The sequence below is a fragment of the Barbus barbus genome (genome assembly GCF_936440315.1).
Source record: "Barbus barbus genome assembly, chromosome: 25".
Lineage (NCBI taxonomy): Eukaryota > Metazoa > Chordata > Actinopteri > Cypriniformes > Cyprinidae > Barbus > Barbus barbus.
Window position 1 is genome coordinate 11,041,249 of NC_136753.1, and position 24,712 is coordinate 11,065,960.

General features: G+C 41.2%; 1 protein-coding gene across 6 annotated transcripts in view; it reads left to right on the top strand.

Moving 5' to 3' along the window:
* Window positions 1–24,712, top strand: part of LOC306844453 (centrosomal protein of 95 kDa-like) — a 142,169-nt gene that overhangs the window by 107,516 nt on the left and 9,941 nt on the right. For 5 of the 6 annotated variants that reach the window (XM_079376599.1, XM_079376600.1, XM_079376596.1 and 2 more), the window contains exons 18-19: window positions 3,639–3,785; window positions 14,890–14,961. In XM_079376599.1, the coding sequence (XP_079232725.1) occupies window positions 3,639–3,785; window positions 14,890–14,961 (219 nt within the window). Of the gene's footprint in view, window positions 1–3,638; window positions 3,786–10,931; window positions 11,018–14,889; window positions 14,962–24,712 lie in introns of all 6 variants that reach the window. The other variant, XM_079376601.1, reaches the window with a different exon arrangement.

Here is a 24,712-nt window from a genome sequence, read left to right on the forward strand (position 1 = left end):
CTGTTCCCTGGACCTGAAAGACGCATACTTTCACGTCCAGATAGCCCCCCATCACAGAGTGTTTACAAAGTGCATGGACGCGGCTCTTTCCCCTCTCAGGCAGATGGGAATCCGCATTCTCAATTACCTCGACGACTGGCTCATTCTGGCCCAGTCAGAGGTACAACTACTCTCACACAGAGCCCTCCTCCTCAGCCACTTAGAATGCCTGGGGCTCAGGGTCAATTTTGCCAAGAGCGCACTGTTTCCCAGCCGACGGGTGTCGTTTCTGGGAACAGTTTTGGACTCAGCTCAGATGAGAGCTGTGCTAGCGCCGGAACGCGCTCTGGCCATTCAAAAGCTCGCAGCCTCCTTCCAGAGCGGCACCGCTCGCCCCGTTAAAGCGTTTCAGAGGATGCTGGGCCTCATGGCCGCAGCATCGCCGGTGCTACAGTTGGGCCTGCTTCGCATGCGGCCACTTCAGCGCCTGTGTAACAGCCCTAGCCCCCTGGAAGAACCCACAATGGTTCAGAAAGGGTGTGACCATAGGGATGGTCTGCAGCAGGAAAGTTGTCACGACAGACGCCTCCAACATGGGTTGGGGGGTGCTGTACGAAGGCAAACCGACCTTTGGCCTTTGGTCGAAGGCGGAGCAGAACCTCCACATCAACTGCTTAGAGATGCTAGCAGTGTGTCGAGCCTGCCAGTTTTTCCTGCCAGAGCTAAGGGGACGACATGTGCTGATCCGCTCAGACAACATGTCAGTGGTGTCCTACGTAAATCACCAGGGAGGTCTCTCCTCGAAGCGCCTCTTCCTTATGGTAGAGCGACTTCTGGAGTGGGCTCAGCTCAACTTGCGCTTGCTGAGAGCAGCACATTTGCCGGGCAGATTGAACCGAGGACCGGATATGTTATCACGGAGCAACGTCCCCTCAGAAGAGTGGATGCTCCACCCGCAGACGTTTCGAATGATCTGGAGAATCTTTGGCAAGGCCGAGGTAGACCTTTTCGCCTCCAAAGACAACTCTCACTGCCCAGCCTATTATTCGAAGGTCAAGGACGCGTTGGCCCACGACTGGCCCAACCTCCTCCTCTATGCATTCCCTCCGATCGCTCTGATTCCTCAGGTCATCAGGCGAATCAGGGAACAACGACACAAGGTCTTGTTGGTGGCCCCCCTGTGGGAGAACCAGCCTTGGATGTCAGAGCTGACCCAGCTGCTAACCGCAGCCCCCTGGCCCGTGCCCCTGAGACGAGACCTCCTCTCTCAGGCGAACGGTTTATTGTGGCACCCTCGTCCCGAACTGTGGGCGCTTCACCTCTGGCCGCTCAACGGGGGCCTACCAGCCTCCCAGAGCGAGTGCTAAATACCATTTCTGAGGCTAGAGCCCCGTCTACGAGACGCCTCTATGCCCTTAAATGGGCGGTTTTCTCCGAATGGTGTCTAAACCGCGGTGAGGACCCCCCTACATCTGAGTTGGCGGTGATTCTGTCCTTCCTGCAGGAACTGCTGGATAAAGGACGCTCTCCCTCCACACTCAGGGTGTTCGTATCGGCTATAGCGGCCTTCCACGACCCTATCGCGGGCCAATCAGTGGGCAGGGACAATGTTATCGTCCGCTTTCTAAGGGGTGCCAAGAGGCTGAATCCGCCTCGGCCCCTTACTGTCCCTACGTGGGACTTACCCACTGTGCTGAGGGCCCTGAGGGGCCCTCCTTTTGAGCCGCTCCAGTCTACGAACCTTCGGTCGCTGTCGCTGAAGACTGCTTTGCTACTAGCACTAGCGTCAGTCAAGCGAGTAGGAGACCTGCAGGCGCTCTCTGTTAGCCCTGCCTGCCTGGAATTTGGGCCAAACGACTCCAAGGTCGTCCTAAAACCAAGGCATGGATACGTACCTAAGGTACTTTCCACTCCGTTCAGAGCTCAGGTCATCACACTCTCCGCGCTTCCTCCCTCCGAGGAGGACCGGGAGTTCATTCTGTTATGCCCTGTTAGAGCCCTACGGATCTACTTTGAGCGTTCCGCCTCCTTCAGGCGCACGGAACAGCTCTTTGTTAGCTTCGGTAACCGCGCCAAAGGGCTTCCGGTCACGAAGCAGAGACTCTCTAAGTGGATAGTGGATGCCGTTACGCTGGCTTACTCTTCCTTGGGCCTTCAATGTCCCATTGGAGTACGAGCCCATTCGACTAGAGGCATTGCCTCGTCGTGGGCCTGGTCTAGCGGTGTGTCCATTACAGACATTTGTGTGGCGGCCGGCTGGGCCTCGCCGTCCACATTTGCAAAGTTTTATAAGTTGGATGTACCGACCTTACAGGCCAGGGTCCTATCTGCTTAGATGAGTATGACTTATGTTGTGGGAACAACCCTAACGGAGATTTCTTGACTGCATGGGCACTCAAGCTCTCTGATGGGTTCCTTACATATCTCAGCCCTGAAAGTGCTGAGTATGCGAGGAATACATGGAATGACCCGGGCCTTAGCCCGAGTATACTATTATACTTCCCTCTGAGCATGGAATGCTTATGGAGGTATTTTACACAGTCGTTCCTCTACCATAGCACGGCGTGATTGACTTGTGTTCCCATAGCGTCTTTAGCAAGACGCAGTACGAGTGGAGTATCGATAGGGAACGTACTCGGTTACTATCGTAACCGCGGTTCCCTGAGATACGGAACGAGTACTGCGTACTTTGCCGTGCCAGGTAGCTGCACGACTCAGTCGTCGTAAACCTGAGGATCCTATGGCGAGACGGCTGATTATATAGCCAGATAACCCCGCCCATTCTGGCGGGATCTGGCGGGCTCCGTCGCCATAGGCTCGTGCAGCTCCGCTGCCGACACATTGGTTCGTTTTTATCACACTGCACGAAAAAATTATCGTGCAGTTTCACTGCGTGATTGAATAAGGCTTCAGTAAAGGAGAAAAAAGGCTTTTTCCCATAGCGTCTTTAGCAAGACGCAGTACTCGTTCCGTATCTCAGGGAACCGAGGTTACGATAGTAACCGAGTACGTTTTATTTCAATTCTCAGTGGATTATAGCCTAGAAAACACAAAGCCCCTTTATTACCACTAAAAGAATCACTCATCAAAGTTCATTGCAATCTCACAAAGTTCCGTTATAATCAATTTCTCTAAACTACACAATAAATATCTTATTTACATCACGTCTGCACTTAGTTACAACTAAGTCTGCAACTTATGTTTTGTGCCAGTGAAAACAGATTTGTGTGTTTGTGTTTCTGTGTTTCAGAGAGGCTTAAATGACTATAAAACATTTCTTAAAATGATTTAGTAGATCTCCTTTGAAATGCTTCAATTGGCATTCATAATATAATATATTTAAGTCTAATAAAGAATTGATCTCAAAGGGGGATCCTTGGCATTAGAAATTATGAAAACCTCTGATACAGACAGTCTTACAAAGTCACATCAAGGGTCAAATAAAATAGAAATAGCACCTCAAAGTTACAAGTTGCAGTTGCATGATGTAACCACATTTTGTGCGTATGCTGTACAAGTCTGGTAGAAGATTTTTTTTGCTTAGCAAGAAAAAAATGAGAGAGAACACAGTATAACAATGTTTATTTTTTAAGTATCTTTATAGTCTAGTTGTTTTTAACACAATATATGCACATTTTGTTGTGTGTGTTTTTATTCAGAAGCTCAAGCAGATTTTTGAAGAAGGATTGGAACTACAGAAGGCTCATATGAGAGAGCAGCGTGCATATACTAAAGAACTGCGTCAAGAGAATTACCTCAAATACAAAGAGGAGATTGAGGCCATGGAGAACTACTACAGAGACCAGGTAAAAACAGCATTTATTCATGTGTGTTTTTAACATATTGTACAGATTGTCTTTAAAATTAGAAAAAGTCACATTGTTTGATAATGGACAGTGAATACTGTATTTGCTCTTCAGTAACAAGCAATGCTCAATATCGAAGTAACAGTAAATGTCACAAAGTTATTTTTCCAAGAAATTTAATCTGGCATAACCATGTCGGAGGACCGTTTTATGATTATTTCATTTTTTGACTGTTTAGTCAGTTAAAGGCCACCTATTATGCAAAATTCACTCTTACATATTGTTTGAACATATGTGTGTTGGCAGCAGTGTTGTGCAAGTTACTGCCAATCTGTAATACATTACAGATTACTTGTTACTGTTATTTAAAAGTAATCCCTTACCTTACAATATTACTGTCTCAGAATTGTAATGCGTTACATGACTCCTGTATTACTTTTGAGTTACTTTCACCAAAATATCTACAGAAGTAGAACTTAACATTCTAAAATGACAAAATGTACTAGAGCCCTGCCCTAATGACAAAGTGTTTATATTTCGTTCCGGCTTTTTATTAAGTTCGTTTAGAAAAAAACATTTGGAGCATTTTTTGTTCATCAAATAAGTTTTTTTCTTTCTTAAAGTAACGACCAAGTGGTCAGCAGCAGACCGGCAGGCTGATCATAGCTTATGTTTTATAAATGTAGCCTTCTCAAATCATCATGACTTGCCTAAAATAAAATCTATAGATATATTAAAACAGTTCAAGCATATAACAGTGTTTAAACCTTTAAACTAAATGTGCGCTGCATCCAGTAGTTTGTGCAGAGAGTGGAAGCTAAAGCGCAGGACATGAGGCACCAGCGCAATCAATTAATTTTTTTTTTTCAATGGAAACAACTTATGCCATAATTTTTGCTCATAAGAGTAATACATAACTTGTAACTGTAAAGGGTCTACTTTTATTTGTGTGCACTCACAATATTAAAAAAACTTTGTGCTTTTATCTTGAACAGGAGCGCTTCACAAAAATGAACCGAAAGACAGCGAATACATGCCTCACAGACATGATAAATATCTATATCGAAAGCTTTAAATTACTACTTAACGAAATAAATAAAAACAAAAACTATTTAATATAATCGTTATCCGTGAAGATGCACTTCTCTCTAAAGGCGCGTCTAACGAGGAGATGGCGAATCCTTACTATTTCCCCCGGACACATTCATGGTAATTACTTTTGCTTTATTGTGTGTATTTGAAGGCAGAACTCTTCATCTGTGCTGACGGCTCGCTGCGGGACACTAAACACTGCCAAGTCGGTCTTGACAGTCGCTGCAGCACGGACTCATGTTGTTTCCATGATGGATGTCTAAAATATAAAGAGAAGGAGAAGCCTAAAACAGCCGCGTCTGAACTATGACGTGAATATTGGCCCGAAGCCCGGCTCTATGGATATAAAAAAGTCAGAGCCTGACTTTAAATTAAATAAAATAAAATCGGGGGCTAAAAGTGTGTTGTAACGCAAGCGTTACTGAACATGTACCGAGTAAAATATTACTGAAAATTGATTAGTAATGCCTTACACTACTGCGTTACAGCAAAAAGTAATACGTTACTGTAATGCATTACTTTTGTAATGCGTTACTCCCAACACTGATTGGCAGTGAATACACAACCACCCTATAATGATAAAAATCCACCCTCTCATTTTTTAAATCCCCATAAATCATAAGCAGCTTCTCAGAACAAGCCGTTTGCAGAATCCGAAAAATTTGACATCACATTTTACAGGCCCCGTCCACGACTGTTGACGGACATTGCCGTATTAGCAGAGACCCTGCCCTGCACATGAGTCTTGGATATACGAGTACTTTTAAAACCCCAGATGAAAGGCATAATAATGGAGTCAAGAATTGTACACAATGATTTTGGTAGGAAAACGGGTACATTTTGAAAAAGATATAAGAATCTCGGAAAGGCTCACCATTTTAACTGAATGGATGCAGGCAATCATTGATATGGGGAGTGATCTCCATCTTTCTATGTCCTGCTTCTACTTGTCTAGTAATGTGAGAAATTTTAATTTAACTAAATCCTTTGGATTCTTAGGGATAACCACGCCAACAGAGCCAATTGAAATGGCTTAATCTGCATGAAGACTGGATCTATATCGTTGCAGATGGGCATGAATTCGCTTTTTTGCCAATTAACAGAATATCCTGAAAAGTTGCTAAATAAGTTTAATGAACCCAAAAGGGGTGAACAGAGTGCTCCGGATTTGAAAGGTACAAAAGAACATTATCAGCATAAAGAGATATGAAATGATCTACTTGACCTATGCTTAAGAGCTGACTTGGTCGAGGTGAATAATAGTTGAAATGCATTTGTTTAATCTAGTTGCCAAAATTTTGGGGAACATTTTTAAATCAGTTATGAGATGAGCAATTGGATGAAAAGAAGACACATTAGTCTCATCCTTGTCTTTCTTAAGAAGTTAAGAAATACTGGTGAAGTAGAGAAAAGGAGGAAATTTCGGTTTACAAAAGGAGTGATTGAACATCTATAACATAAGGGGTGCAATTTCACCAGCATATTTCTTATAGAATTTGATACAAAAGCTGACAGGGCCAGGAGCCTTCCCATTGGGGAAGGCATTACATGCATCCAGTAGCTCTTGAATAGTAATGTCGGCATTCAACATTTCCTGGTCAGCTTCACTTAATTTTGGAAGGGGAAGCAAATGAAGGAAGTCGGAAGTCCACAATAGCCTCCAAAGATACAGAAGTCTTGGATTTGTACAAATCTGCATAGAATTCCATAAAGTGATTATTAATATCCTTTGGATTAGTCAAAATTTTACCATTCCTATCAGCAATATGATGAATTGATCTGCTAGCATACGAACCCCTTAACTGCCGAGCTAATAGTTTATCTGGTTTATCCCCAATCTTGAAATGTCTCTGTTAGGGCTGCATGATATGGGAAAAAAACTCTCATGTCGATATTTTGTTTTTCTGCGATATTTTATTGTGATATGAAAAAAATTAAAAAAATAACCAGATGACTTGAATAGCTCTATTTGGTGAAAAAAAAATCAATGATTGGGGTTATTTTGGTGCCTTCCTTCCTTTTTTTTTTTTGTTCTTTTTTTTTTTTTTTTTTTAACAACTTTTTATAAAATTTTCTTCCTGACACAGCAGTAACAACAAAAGACCACTGTGCAAATTCAGAACCCACCCCAACCCACAGTAAAATAATTTTCACATGGATTCCAGAAACCTTTGTCTAAAAGAGTAATATTTAAAGTACTCCGGATCAATATTAGGACACCCTTGGTTTTAGTATCCGAAGATGAGTGAGATTCCACTTCATAAAACTTATTACACCTGTGTATATCCTCCTCTTTCAAATGGGATTCTTGAACTAAGACTATATCAGTCTTTCTTCTTCGCAAAAAAATCCAGAAAACCTGTATGTTTGTGAGGGCCATTTAGGCCTATTACAAATCAGAATATTAAGGTCAGTCATAGGTATCGAACATAATTACTGCATAAGACAAAATACAAGTTTGAAAATAAAACCAGTTGAGTCTACCATTAAACCACCCCCCACCCCTCCCATCAATATTCAAAAAATATATAAATACATTCCCATGAACTATGGCAGATCAAACCAAGAACAAACCTTGATCAGCCAGCACCCCTTAATGTGGTCTGTGGCGTCAACAAAAACCTGCACATTGCTGAAGCACCAACATCAAGATTCAAGATTTTTTTATTCGTCACATACACAATTATACAGAGTATAACCAGCAGTGAAATGTAAGTCAGGTCCGCTCCAAGGACAGTGCAATTGTATAGACAAATATTAAGAAAAAGAAAAGTAAAAAAAATAAAATTAAAAGATAAAAAAAATATAAATATAAATGTGCAGGTCAGTATGTTGTTGACATAAATAGTAATATAACAGGAATGTGCAAAAGAATGTGCAAAAACGTTGTACAGGGTATTTAAATAGCAGCAATATGAGGTAGAGAAAAATTATGAATAGCTTATTGATATAGTGATGTTAACATGGAGTCAAGTGATGTTATGACACAGAGTTAGAGTTTAGGAGCCTGATGGCCTGGGGGAAGAAGCTCCTCCTAAGTCTCTCAGTTTTTGCCATCAGGCTACGGAAGCGCTTACCAGATGGAAGCAAAGTGAGTAGTCGGTTACCAGGGTGATTAGAGTCCTTGATAATTTTGACAGCTCTACTTTTGCAGCGTTTGAGGTAGATGTCCTGCAGAGAGGGGAGAGTAGACCCTGAGATGCGCTCAGCTAAGCGCACAACTCTCTGTAGTGCTTTGCAGTCCTGATTTGAGCTGTTTCCATACCACACTGAGATGCACTGAGTCAATACACTTTCTATGGTCCCTGAATAGAAAGTTTTCAGGATTGCTGGTGAGACCCTGAATTTCCTCAGCTGTCGCAGATGGTACAGTCTATGCCTGGCTTTCTTAACCTGTGTTTGGATGTGTGTAGTCCAAGTCAGGTTCTCAGAGATGTTTACACCGAGGTACTTGAAGCTACTCACCCTCTCCACAGGGGTCCTACTGATCATAAGAGGAGTGTAGGGCTGCTGCTGTCTCTTCCTAAAGTCCATGATCAGCTCTTTAGTTTTGCTCACATTCAGAGAGAGACAGTTGTCCTGGCACCATGATGTGAGTCTCTCTACCTCATCCAAGTATGCGGTCTCATCGTTGTTGGAGATGAGGCCCATAACCACAGTATCATCAGCGAATTTGATAATAGATGTGGAGCTGTGAGAGGACACGCAGTCATGCGTGTAGAGAGAGTAGAGCAGGGGACTCAGGACACAGCCCTGTGGGGCTCCTACATTCAGGGTGATGGAGTTTGAGGTGAACTGGCCAACTTTCACCACTTGAGGTCTGCCGGTGAGGAAGTCTTGAATCCAGTCACAGAGTGAGGAGTTAGGCCGAGGTCTTTAGAAGCCAGCTTGATGGGGACTATAGTGTTGAAAGCTGAGCTTGGGCCCATAACATTGGGCCCATAGTCACACATTGACTAGGTAGTATGTCTATTAAAAAAAAAAAAAAATTTTATATATATATATATATATATAAATATATATATATATATATATATATATATATATATATATATATATATAAATATATAAATAAATAAAAAAGGTAGAGAGAAGGAACACAACTAGAAGCATAAATAAAATAACATCATAATCAGTAAAAAAAAATACTGTATGCACAATGAAAGCTTCTAGTAACTATGAATTAAGAAGTGAAACATTAAAGTGAACAGTGAAAGACAGTCACCTAACCATTTAGAGCATCTCTTCTCCTATTAGACGGCAAAAATGTCCAGCTGAAGTTCACTGAGAGTTGGTGGATGAATGGGGAGTGTAGCATTTTAGGTTCACCTTGATTGAGAATGACCTTCAGTGTTGCAGGATAAAGGAGAAAATTCTGGATGCCAGCATCCCTCATTTCCTTCCTAATTGGCGCAAATGCACTTCTTTTTGCGGTGACTGGAAAAAAATCTGGAAAGAAAGACAGCATTGCTCCGTCGGAAGTTTTCACAGGGGAGATGTGAAAAACTGCTGCGGTACACAGACAGGGAGCTCAGAAAGAGCTCCCTGTCCGTGTACCGCAGCAGTTTAAAGATGAAAACCCGTGGTTTAGCACGATCTGAGCAGAGCCTTGTGTACACGCGATGTGCTCGCTCCATTTCAATCTCTTTGCCCGCCAGAGACGGGAGCCACGTCAGTAGCAATCTTTTCAAAAAGCCCAGAGGATCGTCCTTTTTGGAACCTTCAGGCAATCCAACCAGACGCAGATTGCTGTGCCTATTGCGTTCCTGTAAGTCCACAATCTGTTGCTTGAGCGCGGCAACGCGTCTATCGTAATCTGCAACAACTTTTTTTTGTTCTCTCATCTGCCCTGTAAGAATATCCAGTTTAGAGCATAGCGACTGAACAACTGACATGTGAGAAGCGAACTCGTTCCACATCGCCGTCAACTCGGTTCTTAGAATGCTCTCAAAGTGTGTAACAGTGTTTGCCATCTTGTCCACCATATCGCTCGCGGTCGGTAACTTGGATTTCTTCTTAATCGGAGAAGACGACGGAGACAACTTCTGCTGTTTCCGATTGTATGCCATCAGTGAAAGTATTATTAATGAATAAACAGCAAAAAGAGGAAAGATGTACGGAGCTCTACTCAAGTGCAACTAGGTTCATAAGTACGTCACGTGACTCCCCTGGTGCCTTCCTTCTCGTGTTCTTCCTGAAGACCTGGCGCACATCATCTTCACTGATCTGAAGTACAGGAGTGGGGGAGAGGGGGGTTGCTGGAGGTGTTAACGGTTGTGTAGAGAGATGGTCAGGACGGGTGTGGGGGGTTTCAAATCTGCAATAAAACTCATTCAGATCTTCAGCAAGTTGTTGATTCACCTCAGTGCTGGTGGATGGTGTCCTGTACTTGGTGATGGCTTTCAGGCCTTTCTACACTGAAGTGGAGTCATTGGAAGTGAACTGATCTTCCAGCTTTTAGCGTAGGTGCTTTTAGCCACTCTAATCTCCTTATACAGTGTGTTCCTGGCCTGATTGTACAAGACTCTGTCCCCATTTCTGTAGGTGTCCTCTTTGGCCTGACGAAGGTGTCTGAGTTTTGCTGTAAACCATGGCTTATCATTGTTGAATGTTACATAAGTCCTGGTGGGAATGCATATATCCTTGCAGTAACTGATATATTAAGTTACAGTCTCAGTGAGCTTGTCCAGATTGGTGGCAGCAGCTTCAAAAACACTCTAATCAGTAAGGTTGAGACAGGCTTGTAAAACCCTCTGTCTCGTTGGTCCATCTCTTTACAGTCTTTACCACAAGTTTAGCAGATTCAAATTTTTGCCTGTAGGTTGGTATAAGATGAACCAGGCAGTGATCAGAAAGCCCCAAAGCTGCCCGTGGAACAGAGTGATATGCATTCTTTATTGTGGTGTAACAGTGATCCAATATATTACTTTCTCTGGTCGGACATGTAACATGCTGTCTGTATTTTGGGAGTTCATGTGAGAGATTTGCTTGATTAAAGTCCCCAAGAATGATTAAATCAGAGTCTGGGTGTTGTTGTTCTGTGTCTGTGATCAGATCAGCGAGCTTCTGAAGAGCCAGGCTGGTGTGCGCTTGCGGAGGAATGTAAACACTAATAAGAATGAACGAGCAAAATTCCTGCGGTGAGTAGAAAGGCCTGCAGTTAATGAAGAGAGCTTCTAGATCTGAACAGCACATCTTCTTTAAGGCAGCGGCTATTTGCACTAAGTGTAAATAGCTATAGACGCTATTTACACTAAGTGCAAATAGCAATAGATGCTATTTACACTAAGTGCAAATAGCAATGGATTCTATTTACACCAAGTGAAAATAGCAGTATTTTTTAACGATATGCTATTTACACTAAGTGCAAATAGCTATAGATTCTATTTACACTGTTAAAATAGCAAGATTTTCTGCTATTTATACTACTTATTGCAAATAGTGGCAATTATCTGCACCTCATTATTGTAGTACATTATAAAACAGTACGCAATAATAACGTACCGAGTGTAAATTATCATTTTAATTCAAATTTATTAACTGGATGCCACCTTATTGGGACAATAAAGCCCTCCCTACACCTACCCTAACCCTACCCGATACTTTATTTTCAACTTTTTGATTATTTCCTTAATTTTTATTGAAAATAAATGCCTTTCTGATGCGATATGAGATTTGAAAAGGGAGAAAAAAAATGTTTGGCAAAAGGTGGGCTCGAACTCTGGTCGCTCGCGTCAAAAAGCATGCGCCTTACCATCTACGCCACTGAAACTGATGTTGATCTAGCTTCTTTTTTTAATATTGACAAACCCAATCACACGTTAGTGGGCGGAGTTAGTGTAAATAGCCTTTGCCAACAAGATGGGCTATTTGCACTTAGTGTAAATAGACACTCCGCTTTATTAACACCGTTACATCTGTACACCACCTCTCATTGATGTAGAAGCATGTCCCGCCGCCGTGCGATTTCCCCGTTGATTCTTCTCTAAATAGCTGAAAGCCCAGAAGATGAAGTGCGCTGTCTGGAATGGCATCGTTCAGCCAGGTTTCCGTGAAACACAGAGCAGCAGAGTTTGAGAAATCCTTATTTGTCCGGGAGAGCAGAAGGAGTTTGTCCGCTTTGTTGGGTAGAGAGCAGAGATTTGCCAGATGGATGCTAGGTAACACCATTCTAAATCCGCGCTGTCTGAGCTTCACAAGCGCTCCGGCTCGCTTCCCCCGTCTGCACGTCTTGCGTTTGATCAGCGCCGCCGCTCCGCCGACTACTATGTCCAGCAAAACATCCAAATAATCGAAAAATAGTAGGAGATTTTGTGGTGTGTTCTGCCGAATGTTCAGCAGTTCTTCTGTTAAAACTGATCGTGTCTGAGAAACAAAAAACAGGAAAAACTAACAAAAACTCTAAAACAATGATAGCGAAGCACCATGGCTGCCGTGAGCGGCGCCATCTTAAGATCAGTAGCATTTATGTTTAGCAGAAGGAGGAAACTCATTCAGGTTTAAAACTATTTTTGAGTGAGTAAATGATGGTATAAAAATAACACTTTTTTTTTTTTTGGGTGAATTATTCCTTTAATGTTATTAAAACACCAAAACACAAAGAGAAAAATCACTCATTACTCTTGACTGAAAAACTTTATTTCAGTTGCTTTAATAGGATCAATCTATATAGTGTTTTATTTTTATATTTGTTCATTCAATTCTTGAATGCTCCTGCTAAATACACCTATTATTGCCTACCTGAAAATAAAACACTGTTTATTTTGTTTGTATATTATGTGTATTTGTAATGTGTATCTTTGTTATCATTTTTTAATAACAAAGATAAAGTAAGGACAAAGATTTTTATCTTCACCCAATTTGGCCCAATTATTCACCAGTTATTCCTTTTTTATATTTTGTTACCTTAGGGAAATTAATTTGGCTGTAATTCTCAAACAACTTGCAAAATAGAAAAACCAACATGGCAAAGAATCGTGATAAAATCGTGATAATTATAAACAAAAATATACATTTTTGCCATGTCGCCCACCCCTAGCCGAGGGGGACCAAACCCATCCAGCCCAATCCATCCACAACGAGCAATGAAAATCACCAACATGCTTAAACACTCTGTATTTGCACTTATTCTCAAATAATTTATAACAATTTAAGCACACTGACCCGTCACCGATTGCTTCGTGTCTTAAGACCTCAATGTATCGTCACGAGCCACAGGGTTTAATTTGATTTTGTCTTTTGTATGTTTTTTTTTTTACTCTCAAATCCGTGGGTCCCATTGACTGCCATTATATACTATTTAGTATATATTATATGACTTACAGAGTGCAACGGTTTGAGTTAAAAATCTTCATTTGTGTTCTACTGAAGAAACAAAGTCACCTACATCTTGGATGCCCTGGGGGTAAGCAGATAAACATCAAATATTAATTTTCTGGCGAACTATCCCTTTAAAAACATACTACAGCTTCGGCACTATACTGACGTTTATGACTATTGCACTCGTGTGTTTTGCTGCATCTTGCTCATGAGTGGCGCGTTAAAAAAATCTAAACTTTTACACACAGCGCCGCTCATCAATGTCATTTTCAAAACAGTGGATCAATCACAAGACCCCGGAGGCGGGGCAAGCATTGCCTGTGTTTGTTTACAGTAGCAGGTTGACATAACATAACATAGAGTAGGCATTCTGCACTGTTTTATTTTTTATTTTATTTTTTTTTTACTATTCCTGTGCGCTGTGTCTCGTGGTTTTAGACACGAAGGGCCAGTTTTACTAACAGCTTGCACCAGCGCAAACCGTCTTTTGGTGTTAAAATAGTACTGTAGGGTTTTACTGAAGACGTGCAGTAAAGAATTAGCGCTGAAAGGCATGGACACAGTTATTTTTGTGCCTGAACTTATTGAATATGCATTTGTAAGAGTTTCCCTTTCAGACGCTAAATTTATCGGAGGAGAGTATTCAAATAAATCACTCAACGAAATTTACTAACGTTTGCGCTCTCAAATTACTGATATTTGCACCATTATTTAACGCCCAAAAAAGTATGTCTTAACTATTTTGCGCTTGAAATGGCTGCATTTATTGTTATTGTTGCTAGGAGAGACAGCAGAGAACAGAGAGTGCATGGTAGAAAGGAGAGGATTTTTTCCACACGCATTAATTTATTTGGAATGCAAGAACACAAAAATATTGTTTGCCTAAGCCATGTTGTTTTTAATTTGCTTCAGGAAATAAAAGACGACTTGGAAACCTGAACTATAGGAGTCACGCAATACCAGGTCTATCAAAACGTATTGCAACTCTGAATTTTTTTGCCTCTGGTTCTTATAAATGTACTGGGGCTGTGGCTATTTCTTTAGTCTTTATTTGCGACTATGCCAATTTGTGCTGCGCGTTGGTCGATATGTAAATAAGATGTTGCCTCTGTTTTCTTTAAATCACCCGCAGAAATTTCCACACCCATCGGCGCTGTTTGGAATTGCGCTCTCGCGCTAATTTGCCCTGCTTAGTAAAACTGGCCCAAAGACGTGTTCTGTGTGAACAGCCAGTAACAACCTAGAATAAATGCACATATAGATATAAAATATATACTATTTGTGTAATATTGATGGTTAAGTTAGAGGTTTGTTGACTGGTTATTGGTCCCCCCTATGCCACCCCATTAAAAAATCCTAGAATTGCCACAGCTGAGATGCTCCTTTTATATCCAAACATGATACCTTGACCTATTTCCAATTCACCTGATTACTGTGAACTCTTTCAAAGCAGTTTATCGTGGATATTCTATAACCTTTTAACTTTTATTTTGCCTCTATCCCAACATTTTTGGAATGTTACAACCGTCAAAAACAAAATTATTATTTTTTTTTTTGTCAATTAAATAAAAGTTAAAGAGAAGTAACAAATCACAGGTTCTTGATTTTATTGCATTTTACAAAATGTCCCAACTTCTCTGGAATTGGGGTTGTACTTTATACAATATATCAAGTACATTTTGTCCTGTTGCAGTTCTCTCTATTGGCTGAAACCTTAACCCAGGAAAGGCAGGACATACAAATTCATAAGAAAGCACAGGAAAAGGTGAGTGTGTGCTGACTCCATGTACCATATACCCCTTTGTGTAATAATAATTATTTATATATATATATATATATATATATATATATATATATATATATATATATATATATATATATATATATATATACAGTTGTGTTCAAAATAATAGCAGTCCAACTTCACTAACCAGATCAATCACAGTTTTTGGTAGAAATTATTTTTCTACATGGCAAATATTTTACTAGTAGGTGTGGTAGAGTAATAGGAAACCAACAGTCATGACATGCATGCTGTTGATTCTGTGTAACTGAATCATTAATTGAAAAGGGCGTGTTCAAAATAATAACAGTGTGGAGTTTAAGTAGTGAGGTAAATCATTCTGTGAAAAAACTGGTGTCAAACAAGTTACCCTTATTTAAGGATGAAGGCAGCAAATGTTGTACTGTACATTTCTCTCTGAAAATCTGAGTAAAAAGGGTTGTTCCAGACATTGTTCAAAAGAATAGTGTACTTTGATTAAAAAATTGATTAGATAGGGGAAAACATAAAGAAGTGCAGAAAATGATAGGCTGCTCAGCTAAAATGATATCAAATGCTTTAAAATGGCAAACAGAAAGATGTGGAAGAAAACGGAAAACTACCATTCGAATGGATCGAAGAATAGCCAAAGACTCAGATGATCCAAAGATCTGCTTCAGGGTGATCAAAGAAAGTCTTTGTGAGTACTGTAACAATTAGAAGACACCTATGTGAAGCCAAGCTATCGACAAGAAACCCCCGCAAAGTCCCATTGTTGAAAAAAATGAAGAGGTTACAATTTGCCAAAGAACACATTGACTGGCCTAAAGAGAAATGGCGCAATATTTTGTGGACTGATGAAGCAAGATTGTACTTTTTGGGTCTAGGGGACGCACACAGTTTGTCAGACGACCCCCAAACACTGAATTCAAGCCACAGTACACTGTGAACACAGTGAAGCATGGTGGGGATGTTTCGCATACTATGTGTTGGGGCTATTTATCGCATTCCAGGGATCGTGGATCAATTTGAGTACATTAAAATACTTAAAGAGGTTATATTGCCTTATGCCAAAGAGGAAATCTCCTTGAAATAGGTGATTCACCAAGACAACAACCCCAAACACACCAGTAAACAAGCAGTATCTTGGTTCCAGACCAACAAGATAAACGTTATGGAGTGGCCAGCCCAATCTCCAGACCTTAATCCAATAGAAAACTTGTGGGGTGACATCATAAATGCTATTTCTGAGGCAAAACCAAGAAATGCAGAGGAATTGTGGTATGTAGTGCAATCGTCCCATGGGCTGGAATACCTGTTCACAGGTGCCAGACTCCATGCAACACAGATGTGAAGCAGTTCTCAGAAACCATGACTATACAACTAAATGTAAGTTCAGTCATTCACAAGAAAGCTAAATCTTCAAGCCTTTTTCTGTTTATACAGTAAATGTTTGACTTTGTAAAGAAAAATGCTGCACTGATATTTTTTTTAACAGCCTAATATTCATTTTTCTTCACTTTCTGTAAAGTAATAACAAATGTGCTAAATTTTTCTTCGTTTTGATTTAAACTCGCTTTTTTAAACACAATGCTATTATTTTGAACACAATTGTGTGTGTGTGTGTGTGTGTGTGTATATATATATATATATATATATATATATATATATATATATATATATATATATATATATATATATACACACACACACACATATATATACACATACAGGTGCTGGTCATAAAATTAGAATATCATGAAAAAGTTTATTTATTTCAGTAATACTATTCAAAAAGTGAAACTTGTATATTAGATTCATTCATTACACACAGACTGATATATTTCAAATGTTTATTTCCTTTAATTTTGATGATTATAACTGACAACAAATGAAAGTCCCAAATTCAGTATCTCAGAAAATTAGAATATCAATTAAGACCAATGCAAAAAAAAATATTTTTAGAAATGTTGGCCAACTAAAAAGTATGAACATGAAAAGTATGAGCATGTACAGCACTCAATATTTAGTTGTGGCTCCTTTGGCCTGGATTACTGCAGCACATAGGCGGAGTTTCACATTTTTGCCTGGGGGGGCACCTACCGGTTAGACCATGAGCTCTAATTTTTTATTTTTTACACACCGTATATACCTTTTTTTTTTTTTGCACACTGCATATACCATATTTTCTACATTTTCAATTATTTATAGCCTATATATTTTCTTCTTCATTTAAAGGAGCACTGCGTAAGTTCTGAAATTTCTAACAGTTACTGACACCAGTGGCCGTTAGAGGAACTGCAGCCAGTCTCATGCTCGTTCTCGGTGCGCACTAAATGAGGCTTTTTTGTTTGTTTTTTGTTTTAAGCTTACGATGAGCTTTTGTGGGTGTCTGGGTTGTGCTGGAGGCTGGTCGCTTCTTTCCGTCCACAGAGTCCATTTCAAACACTACCGCTAGCGATTGCCGCTGTAGACGAGAACGCGCATGACGTCACATTTTGTGAATTTTCGCTCCAATTTGGACCCGACTCCTCCAGACACAACTGAGCCTACAGGCTGATAGAGGCAACCGTGGCGGACAGTCAAGGTGTCATTCTTCCTATTACATTATGGTTGGCTCATAAATGGACAAATGAAAACTCTATCTTAAAGATTTTTTTAAGTAAAAACCTACACATAGCCCCTTTTAAAATACATTTACAACAACGACTGGTTGGCTATACAAAGAGTGGAATAAAAACTTATGTCTTACCTAATGTAGAAGAATCTGCCTCTTTTGAGAAGTGTCAAAGTTAGAGACCTCCACGCTTTTTATTGTGGGTTTATTAAAAAAACGACGAATATACATTTTGTTCATTTAGCGTATCTTTCCAGAAAGCGGGAAGAGAACGAGAAGAGAGTCCACTCACGCGATACTTTGAGATTCGCGAGTTGTGAGAGTAGGTTTTTTTGGGGGTTTTTTTACATTAATTACAAATAATTTAGCCTTAACATACTCATTAAAATAAGATAATGCAAATAAAATGAGACAATCTGAAAATATTTTTGTATTCATAGATCTGACCAAATCTCCCCCCGGCCCCCCCCAAACTCCGCCTATGCTGCAGCAATGCGGCGTGGCATGGAGTCGATCAGTCTGTGGTAATGCTCAGGTGTTATGAGAGCCCATGTTGCTCTGATAGTGGCCTTCAGTTCTTCTGAATTGTTGGGTCTGGCATATTGCATCTTCCTCTTCACAATACCCCGTAGGTTTTCTATGGGGTTAACGTCAGGCGAGTTTGCTGGCCAATCAAGAACAGGGATAGCATGGTCCTTAAACAATTTAAATCTGACAACACATCTGTAATATGGTTTGTTATAGTCTAAATAACAACAGGTAAAACAATCAGGGTTCTGTTAATGTATGTTTCTGTTGATGGATGCGCATTCTGGCTTCCTAATACAACAGCAGCGATGAAAGAAAAAAAAAAAGTGGACAAACCATTCATTTTTGTTCAATGCGAATGCCGTAAACTGGAATATGAGCAGTCATTTATTCTGTCACCTTGCTGTCAGCACGCGTGCAAAGGTGAGACCTGAACAGCACACGTTGATATCTGTGTTTAAACTAAACTCATTTAAGAGCCAGAGGACGCGAGCTCGCACTGCAGTCACGCCATCTACGCATCTGAGAAGCACGGTCAAGCCATCTACGCCTAAGATTTCGTTGCGCGTCTACATGACATTGCGTGGTAATGATGGCCATGAAGCTTCGAAACCTTTGCAAATCTTTTTTTTTTTTTTTTTTTAAAGAGTGGGTCGGATTGCGCATCAAACTGAAACCACAGTCAATTAAACGATAATAATGGGCTGATTAAAAACAAATTATACGGGCACTTCTTATTTAATGGTATTTTATTGTTTAATTGTATTCAATAGGGTTGGGCATCGAGAACCGGTTCCAACTTGGAACCGTTAAAAAAATAACGATGCCATTGGAATTGTTTCTAAAATTTGTTTTCGATTCCGATCATCGGTTCCAAACGCGCAAGTTTTGGTTTCCATTGTGGCCACCGTATTTCCGGAAGTGCTTGCCGCGCGCTTGTTCAGTTGCAGCTATGGAGCACGGTAAGCGGCGCTCAAAAGTGTGGCTTTATTTCACACTAAAAAAGCCTGGGTCGGCACAGTGCAACACATGTGACAAAATGATATCTTGCACGGGAGGATGCACTACGAATATGACGAAACGCCTACATGATGTACAAATTAAGGAGTGTAGCGTGTTTGACGTGCTGCGCAGGTCCACTGTCTCGTCCTCCTTGGGCAACCCTGCGCTAACCAACGTTAGTAACGTTACCTCGTCACAACAATCAGATAAGTGACAACAATAAAGCGCTTGACCAAATTTGGTGAACAACAACGTTACTGAAATATTTTTTTTCCCTCGTAGATGAATGTAGCGTTATGCAAATTGCCCACGCTAGTAGCAGTCCTAATATTACTGCTGCTAATGCTAAACCGGTGGAGACTCGTTGTGAAACTCCATTGGCAGCAAAGCAGGGGAAAATGCCAGCGGAGAAAGTGGAAGAGTGCCACAGAAAAGTTACCGCATATGTGGTAATTTTCTCCTACATGGGCTGCAGCTCCTAAAACTAAAACTCATATTGAATCAAAATAAAATTATCCTCTGTGAAATCAAATGAGCCTGTGACATGTTTTGACTCCAGCCCACAAAGAATCGGAATTGAGAATCGAAAAGAACCGAAATCGAAAGGAAGAATCGGAATCGGAATCAGAATCGTTCAAATCAAAACGATGCCCAACCCTAGTATTCAATCTATAAAATTTTCAATAAAACACTTTGAATGGGTTTGTAAAATGTTTTATGCATGTTTTGGCCTCAGACACTTGGTGTTGGTATACATAATTTTTATAAAAATCAGAAAGAAAAAATTAAATTGTTTTCTGCAAATTCTTGTTCTTCACCACCCCTCACAATGTAGAGCGCTTTGAGTGCTTAGAAAAAAGCAGAAAAGCGTTATATAAATGTAATGAATTATTATTATTATTATTATTCATTTCCCCAAATACCACTTTGGTAATTTTTATGTTGTTTTACTGGATAATTTTTTAATAATTGCATACCGAAATCATGACAAATGCTATTTACATTGCTATGTAGACAAATTCATATGTTCATAAAAAAAATAAAATCGAATTGTTTTATACAAACTCTACCAGATTCTTGTTCTACATCTCCCCAAGTACATCTGAGGTGATTTTCATATTGTTTTACAGTATCACTTTCTGTATCACTTTTTAATACAGTGAGGTAATAAATAGCATGTCTTGACTTTAGTATGCAATTATTAAAAGATGATACAGTAAAATAACATGAAAATCACCACAGTGGTACTTGCGGAGATTTAGAATAAGAATCTGGTGGAGTTTGCAGAAAACAATTAGATTTTTTTTTTTTTTTTTTGGGTATGTAGCAGTGTAAATGGCATTTGTTGTGACTTTGGTATGCAATTATTAAAATATGATACAGTAAAAGAACATGAAAATCACCTCAGGGGTACTTGGGGAGATGTAGAACAAGAATTTGGTGGAGTCTGCAGAAAACAATTTGATTTTATCCTTTTATGAATTTTTAAAACATGTCTTTACAGTCAGGTAGTAAATAGCATTTGTCATGAATTTGGTATGTAATTATTAAAATATGATACAGTAAAACAACATGAAAATCACCACAGTGGTACTTGGAGAGATGTAGAACAAGAATCTGGTTTGTTTGTTTGTTTGTTTTTATTTAAAAAAATTTAAAACAATACAAAAAAGTCCAAAAAAGACTAGTTCATACACATTTCAAAACTGTCGAGGATAAAATACACAAACATTTCCATTGTGGTCCTTGGTATCTGTTATATATTAACGAAGCAAACCACCAATCAATGCCATCAACATACTTTACTTCGGTGAACACATTCAAGATTCAAGATTCAAGAGTTTTATTTGTCACATACACCATTATACAGAGTATAACCAGCAGTGAAATGTAGGTCAGGTCCGCTCCAAGGACAGTGCAATTATAAAGTATACAAATATTAAGAGAAGAAAAGTAGAAAAAATAAAATAAAATAAAAGAATAAAATAAAAAGTTAAGATAAAAAATATAAATGTGCAGGTCAGTATGTTGTTGACTTATAGTAATAAGAGGAATGTGCAAAAATAATGTGCAAAAAAGTTGTACAGGGTATATAAATAGCAGCAATATGAGGTAGAGAAAAATTATGAATAGCTTATTGATATGGTGATATTTACATGGAGTCAAGTGATGTTATGACACAGAGTTAGAGTTTAGGAGCCTGATGGCCTGGGGGAAGAAGCTCCTCCTAAGTCTCTCAGTTTTTGCCATCAGGCTACGGAAGCGCTTACCAGATGGAAGCAAAGTGAATAGCTGGTTACCAGGGTGATTTGAGTCCTTGAAGATTTTAACAGCTCTATTTTTGCAGCGTTTGAGGTAGATGTCCTGCAGAGAGGGGAGAGCAGACCCTGAGATGCGCTCAGCTAAGCGCACAACTCTCTGTAGTGCTTTGCAGTCCTGATTGGAGCTGTTTCCATACCACACTGAGATGCACTGAGTCAATACACTTTCTATGGTCCCTGAATAGAAAGTTTCCAGGATTGCTGGTGAGACCCTGAATTTCCTCAGCTGTCGCAGATGGTACAGTCTTTGCCTGGCTTTCTTAACCTGTGTTTGGATGTGTGTAGTCCAAGTCAGGTTCTCGGAGATGTTTACACCGAGGTACTTGAAGCTGCTCACCCTCTCCACAGGGGTCCCACTGATCATAAGAGGAGTGTAGGGCTGCTGCTGTCTCTTCCTAAAGTCCATGATCAGCTCTTTAGTTTTGCTCACATTCAGAGAGAGACAGTTGTCCTGGCACCATGATGTGAGACTCTCTACCTCATCCAAGTATGCGGTCTCATCGTTGTTGGAGATGAGGCCCAGAACCACAGTATCATCAGCGAATTTGACAATAGATGTGGAGCTGTGAGAGGACACGCAGTCATGCGTGTAGAGAGAGTAGAGCAGGGGACTCAGGACACAGCCCTGTGGGGCTCCTATGTTCAGAGTGATGGAGTTTGAGGTGAACTGGCCAACTTTCACCACTTGAGGTCTGCCGGTGAGGAAGTCTTGAATCCAGTCACAGAGTGAGGAGTTTAGGCCGAGGTCTGTGAGTTTAGATGCCAGCTTGATGGGGACTATAGTGTTGAAAGCTGAGCTATAGTCAATGAATAGCAGCCTTACATAATTTCCATTGTTGCTATCCAAGTGTGTGAGGGAAGAGTGGAGAACGTGAGAAATGGCATCGTCCGTGGATCTGTTTGGGCGATAGGCAAACTGAAGAGGGTCCAGAGTATCAGGGATGGAGGAGCAAATGTGGCTCTTTACAAGTCTCTCAAAAACCTTCATGACTATAGATGTGAGGGCAACTGGGCGATAGTCATTCAGGCAAGAGGTTTTATTGTTCTTTGGCACAGGGATAATGATGGATTTTTTGAATGAGGTGGGAACCACGGCGGTAGCAAGGGACTCATTAAAGATAGAAGTGAACAAACCAGCGAGCTGATCGGCGCAGGACCTCAGAACACGGCCGGTTATCCCATCAGGTCCGGCTGCTTTCCTGACGTTCACTTTCTTTAGCGCCCTCCGAACCTCATCCTCCGACACGGTGATTACAGGATCGTCGCTGCTCTGCCTGTTGCTTCCTGACGCGCTGGTCGGCAGAAATGCGCTGGTCGGCAGAAACGCGCCGCCGCCGTTGCCATCGAAGCGGCCGTAGAAGATGTTTAACTCGTCGGCCAGCAACGGATCTGCTCTCACCTCCGCGGAGGATTTCTTTCCGAAGTCACAGATGGTCCTCAGTCCCTGCCACATCCGTCGAGAGTCGTTGAGCTGGAAATGAGACTCAATTCTCTCTCTGTATCTGTGTTTGGCGGCTCTTACTGCGCGTCGGAGAGCATAGCACGATGCTTTGTACTCGCTCGTATTCCCAGACAGAAGAGCCTCATTGTAAGCGGCGGTGCGTGTGTTAACCGCGGCACGGATTGTTCTGTCCACCCACGGTTTCTGATTGGAGAATGTCCTTATCGTTATTGTTTCTGTAGCTTGCTCGGTTAGCGTGTTTACGAAGCTTAATGCTACATCCGTGAACTCGCTGACGTCAGAAGAACTCGCCCGGAACATGTCCCAGTCGACGTCATCAAGCGCCGCCTGCAGCATAGTCTCTGAGTGGGAGGACCAGCGCGTCACTACTCTCTGCACCGGAGGTTCCTGAACGAGCCTTTGTTTGTATCTCGGTGTTAGAAAAATGGCGGCATGGTCCGATTTGCCAAAAGCCGGTAGTGAGCGGGCTTTGTAGGCATCCTTGAACTGAGTGTAGCAATGATCCAGTGTGTTTGGTCCTCTAGTTGGACAGGATACATGTTGATAAAAGTTCGGCATGACCTGCTTGAGGTTGGCTTTGTTAAAGTCCCCCGCGATGATGAAGGCAGCGTCAGGATGTTTGTTAATGTAGCCGCTGAGCACATCGTGAAGCTTAGACACGGCCAAGCCGGTGTCCGCCTGTGGTGGAATGTACACGGCAGTAACAATGATCGATGAAAACTCCCGGGGCAGATAAAATGGGCGGCAAATAATGGAAAGATGTTCCAGATGAGGCGAGCAGGAACGTGACAGAATGGAGATATTCCTGGGATCACACCATTTCTTGTTGATCATGAAACATACTCCTCCACCCCTGGATTTACCGGCCTCTGCTGTTCTGTCCGTCCGAAAGACAGAGAAGTTATCACTCGGCATTACAGCAGTGTCCGGGACCGAGGACGAAAGCCACGTTTCTGACAAACAAAGGATGTTACAGTCCCTAATGTCCCGTTGGAAACTAATCCTGGCTCTGAGATCGTCCATCTTATTCTCCAAGGATTGGACATTAGCGAGGAGAATGCTTGGGAGAGGAGGACTGTGAGCCCTTTTCCTGAGTCTGACTCGAATTCCAGCGCGCTTCCCGCGGTGTTTCTTGATCCGTCGCCTCGGGGGGGTGTTGTTTATCTCCGCGTTCCGAAGAATCTCCAGAGGCCACGCAGGATTCGTGGATAAAGTGTCCTGTAACAGGTTGGTGTAGCGGTTTCCAATGTCCAAAAGTGTTTCTATGTTGTAGGTGATCAGTGCCGACGTGAGATGTGTAAAAAGAGAAAGTAAAACTAAGTAAAAAAGAAAGTTGAAGCAAATTCCGTCATGCACTGCGACACATCACATGACTTAAATACTGGCTTGATGCCAAACAATCAATCAAGTAATTACCATACACATTACTTCAAATACACCACATCACCTTCCCCTTAAAATTAACACCACATTACCCCATACATTAATTTATTTCTACTCAGTCTCTAAAACGTTGTGGTAATTGAATAGTCCGTTTAGAACGTCGCAGACCCACTGGGCTTGCAACCAGGGATTCGGGTGGTTCAACTGGTAGTTCAGGCTCACATACAGTTGTTGATGTTTCAACCAACCCTGAGCTGCTGGTTTCAATCATCTCTTTTTCGGGCTCTTGAGTCTCCCCTGAGCTCCGTGACATCAGTTGTTCATCATAAGTCTCTGAAGCAGAAGAAAGGCGTGGTCTCAGTTGATCACCATGCCGTCTATAAACAGTGGTCGATAATGGATCACGCACCTTGTAAGACACAGGTCCAGTCTGCTGCACAA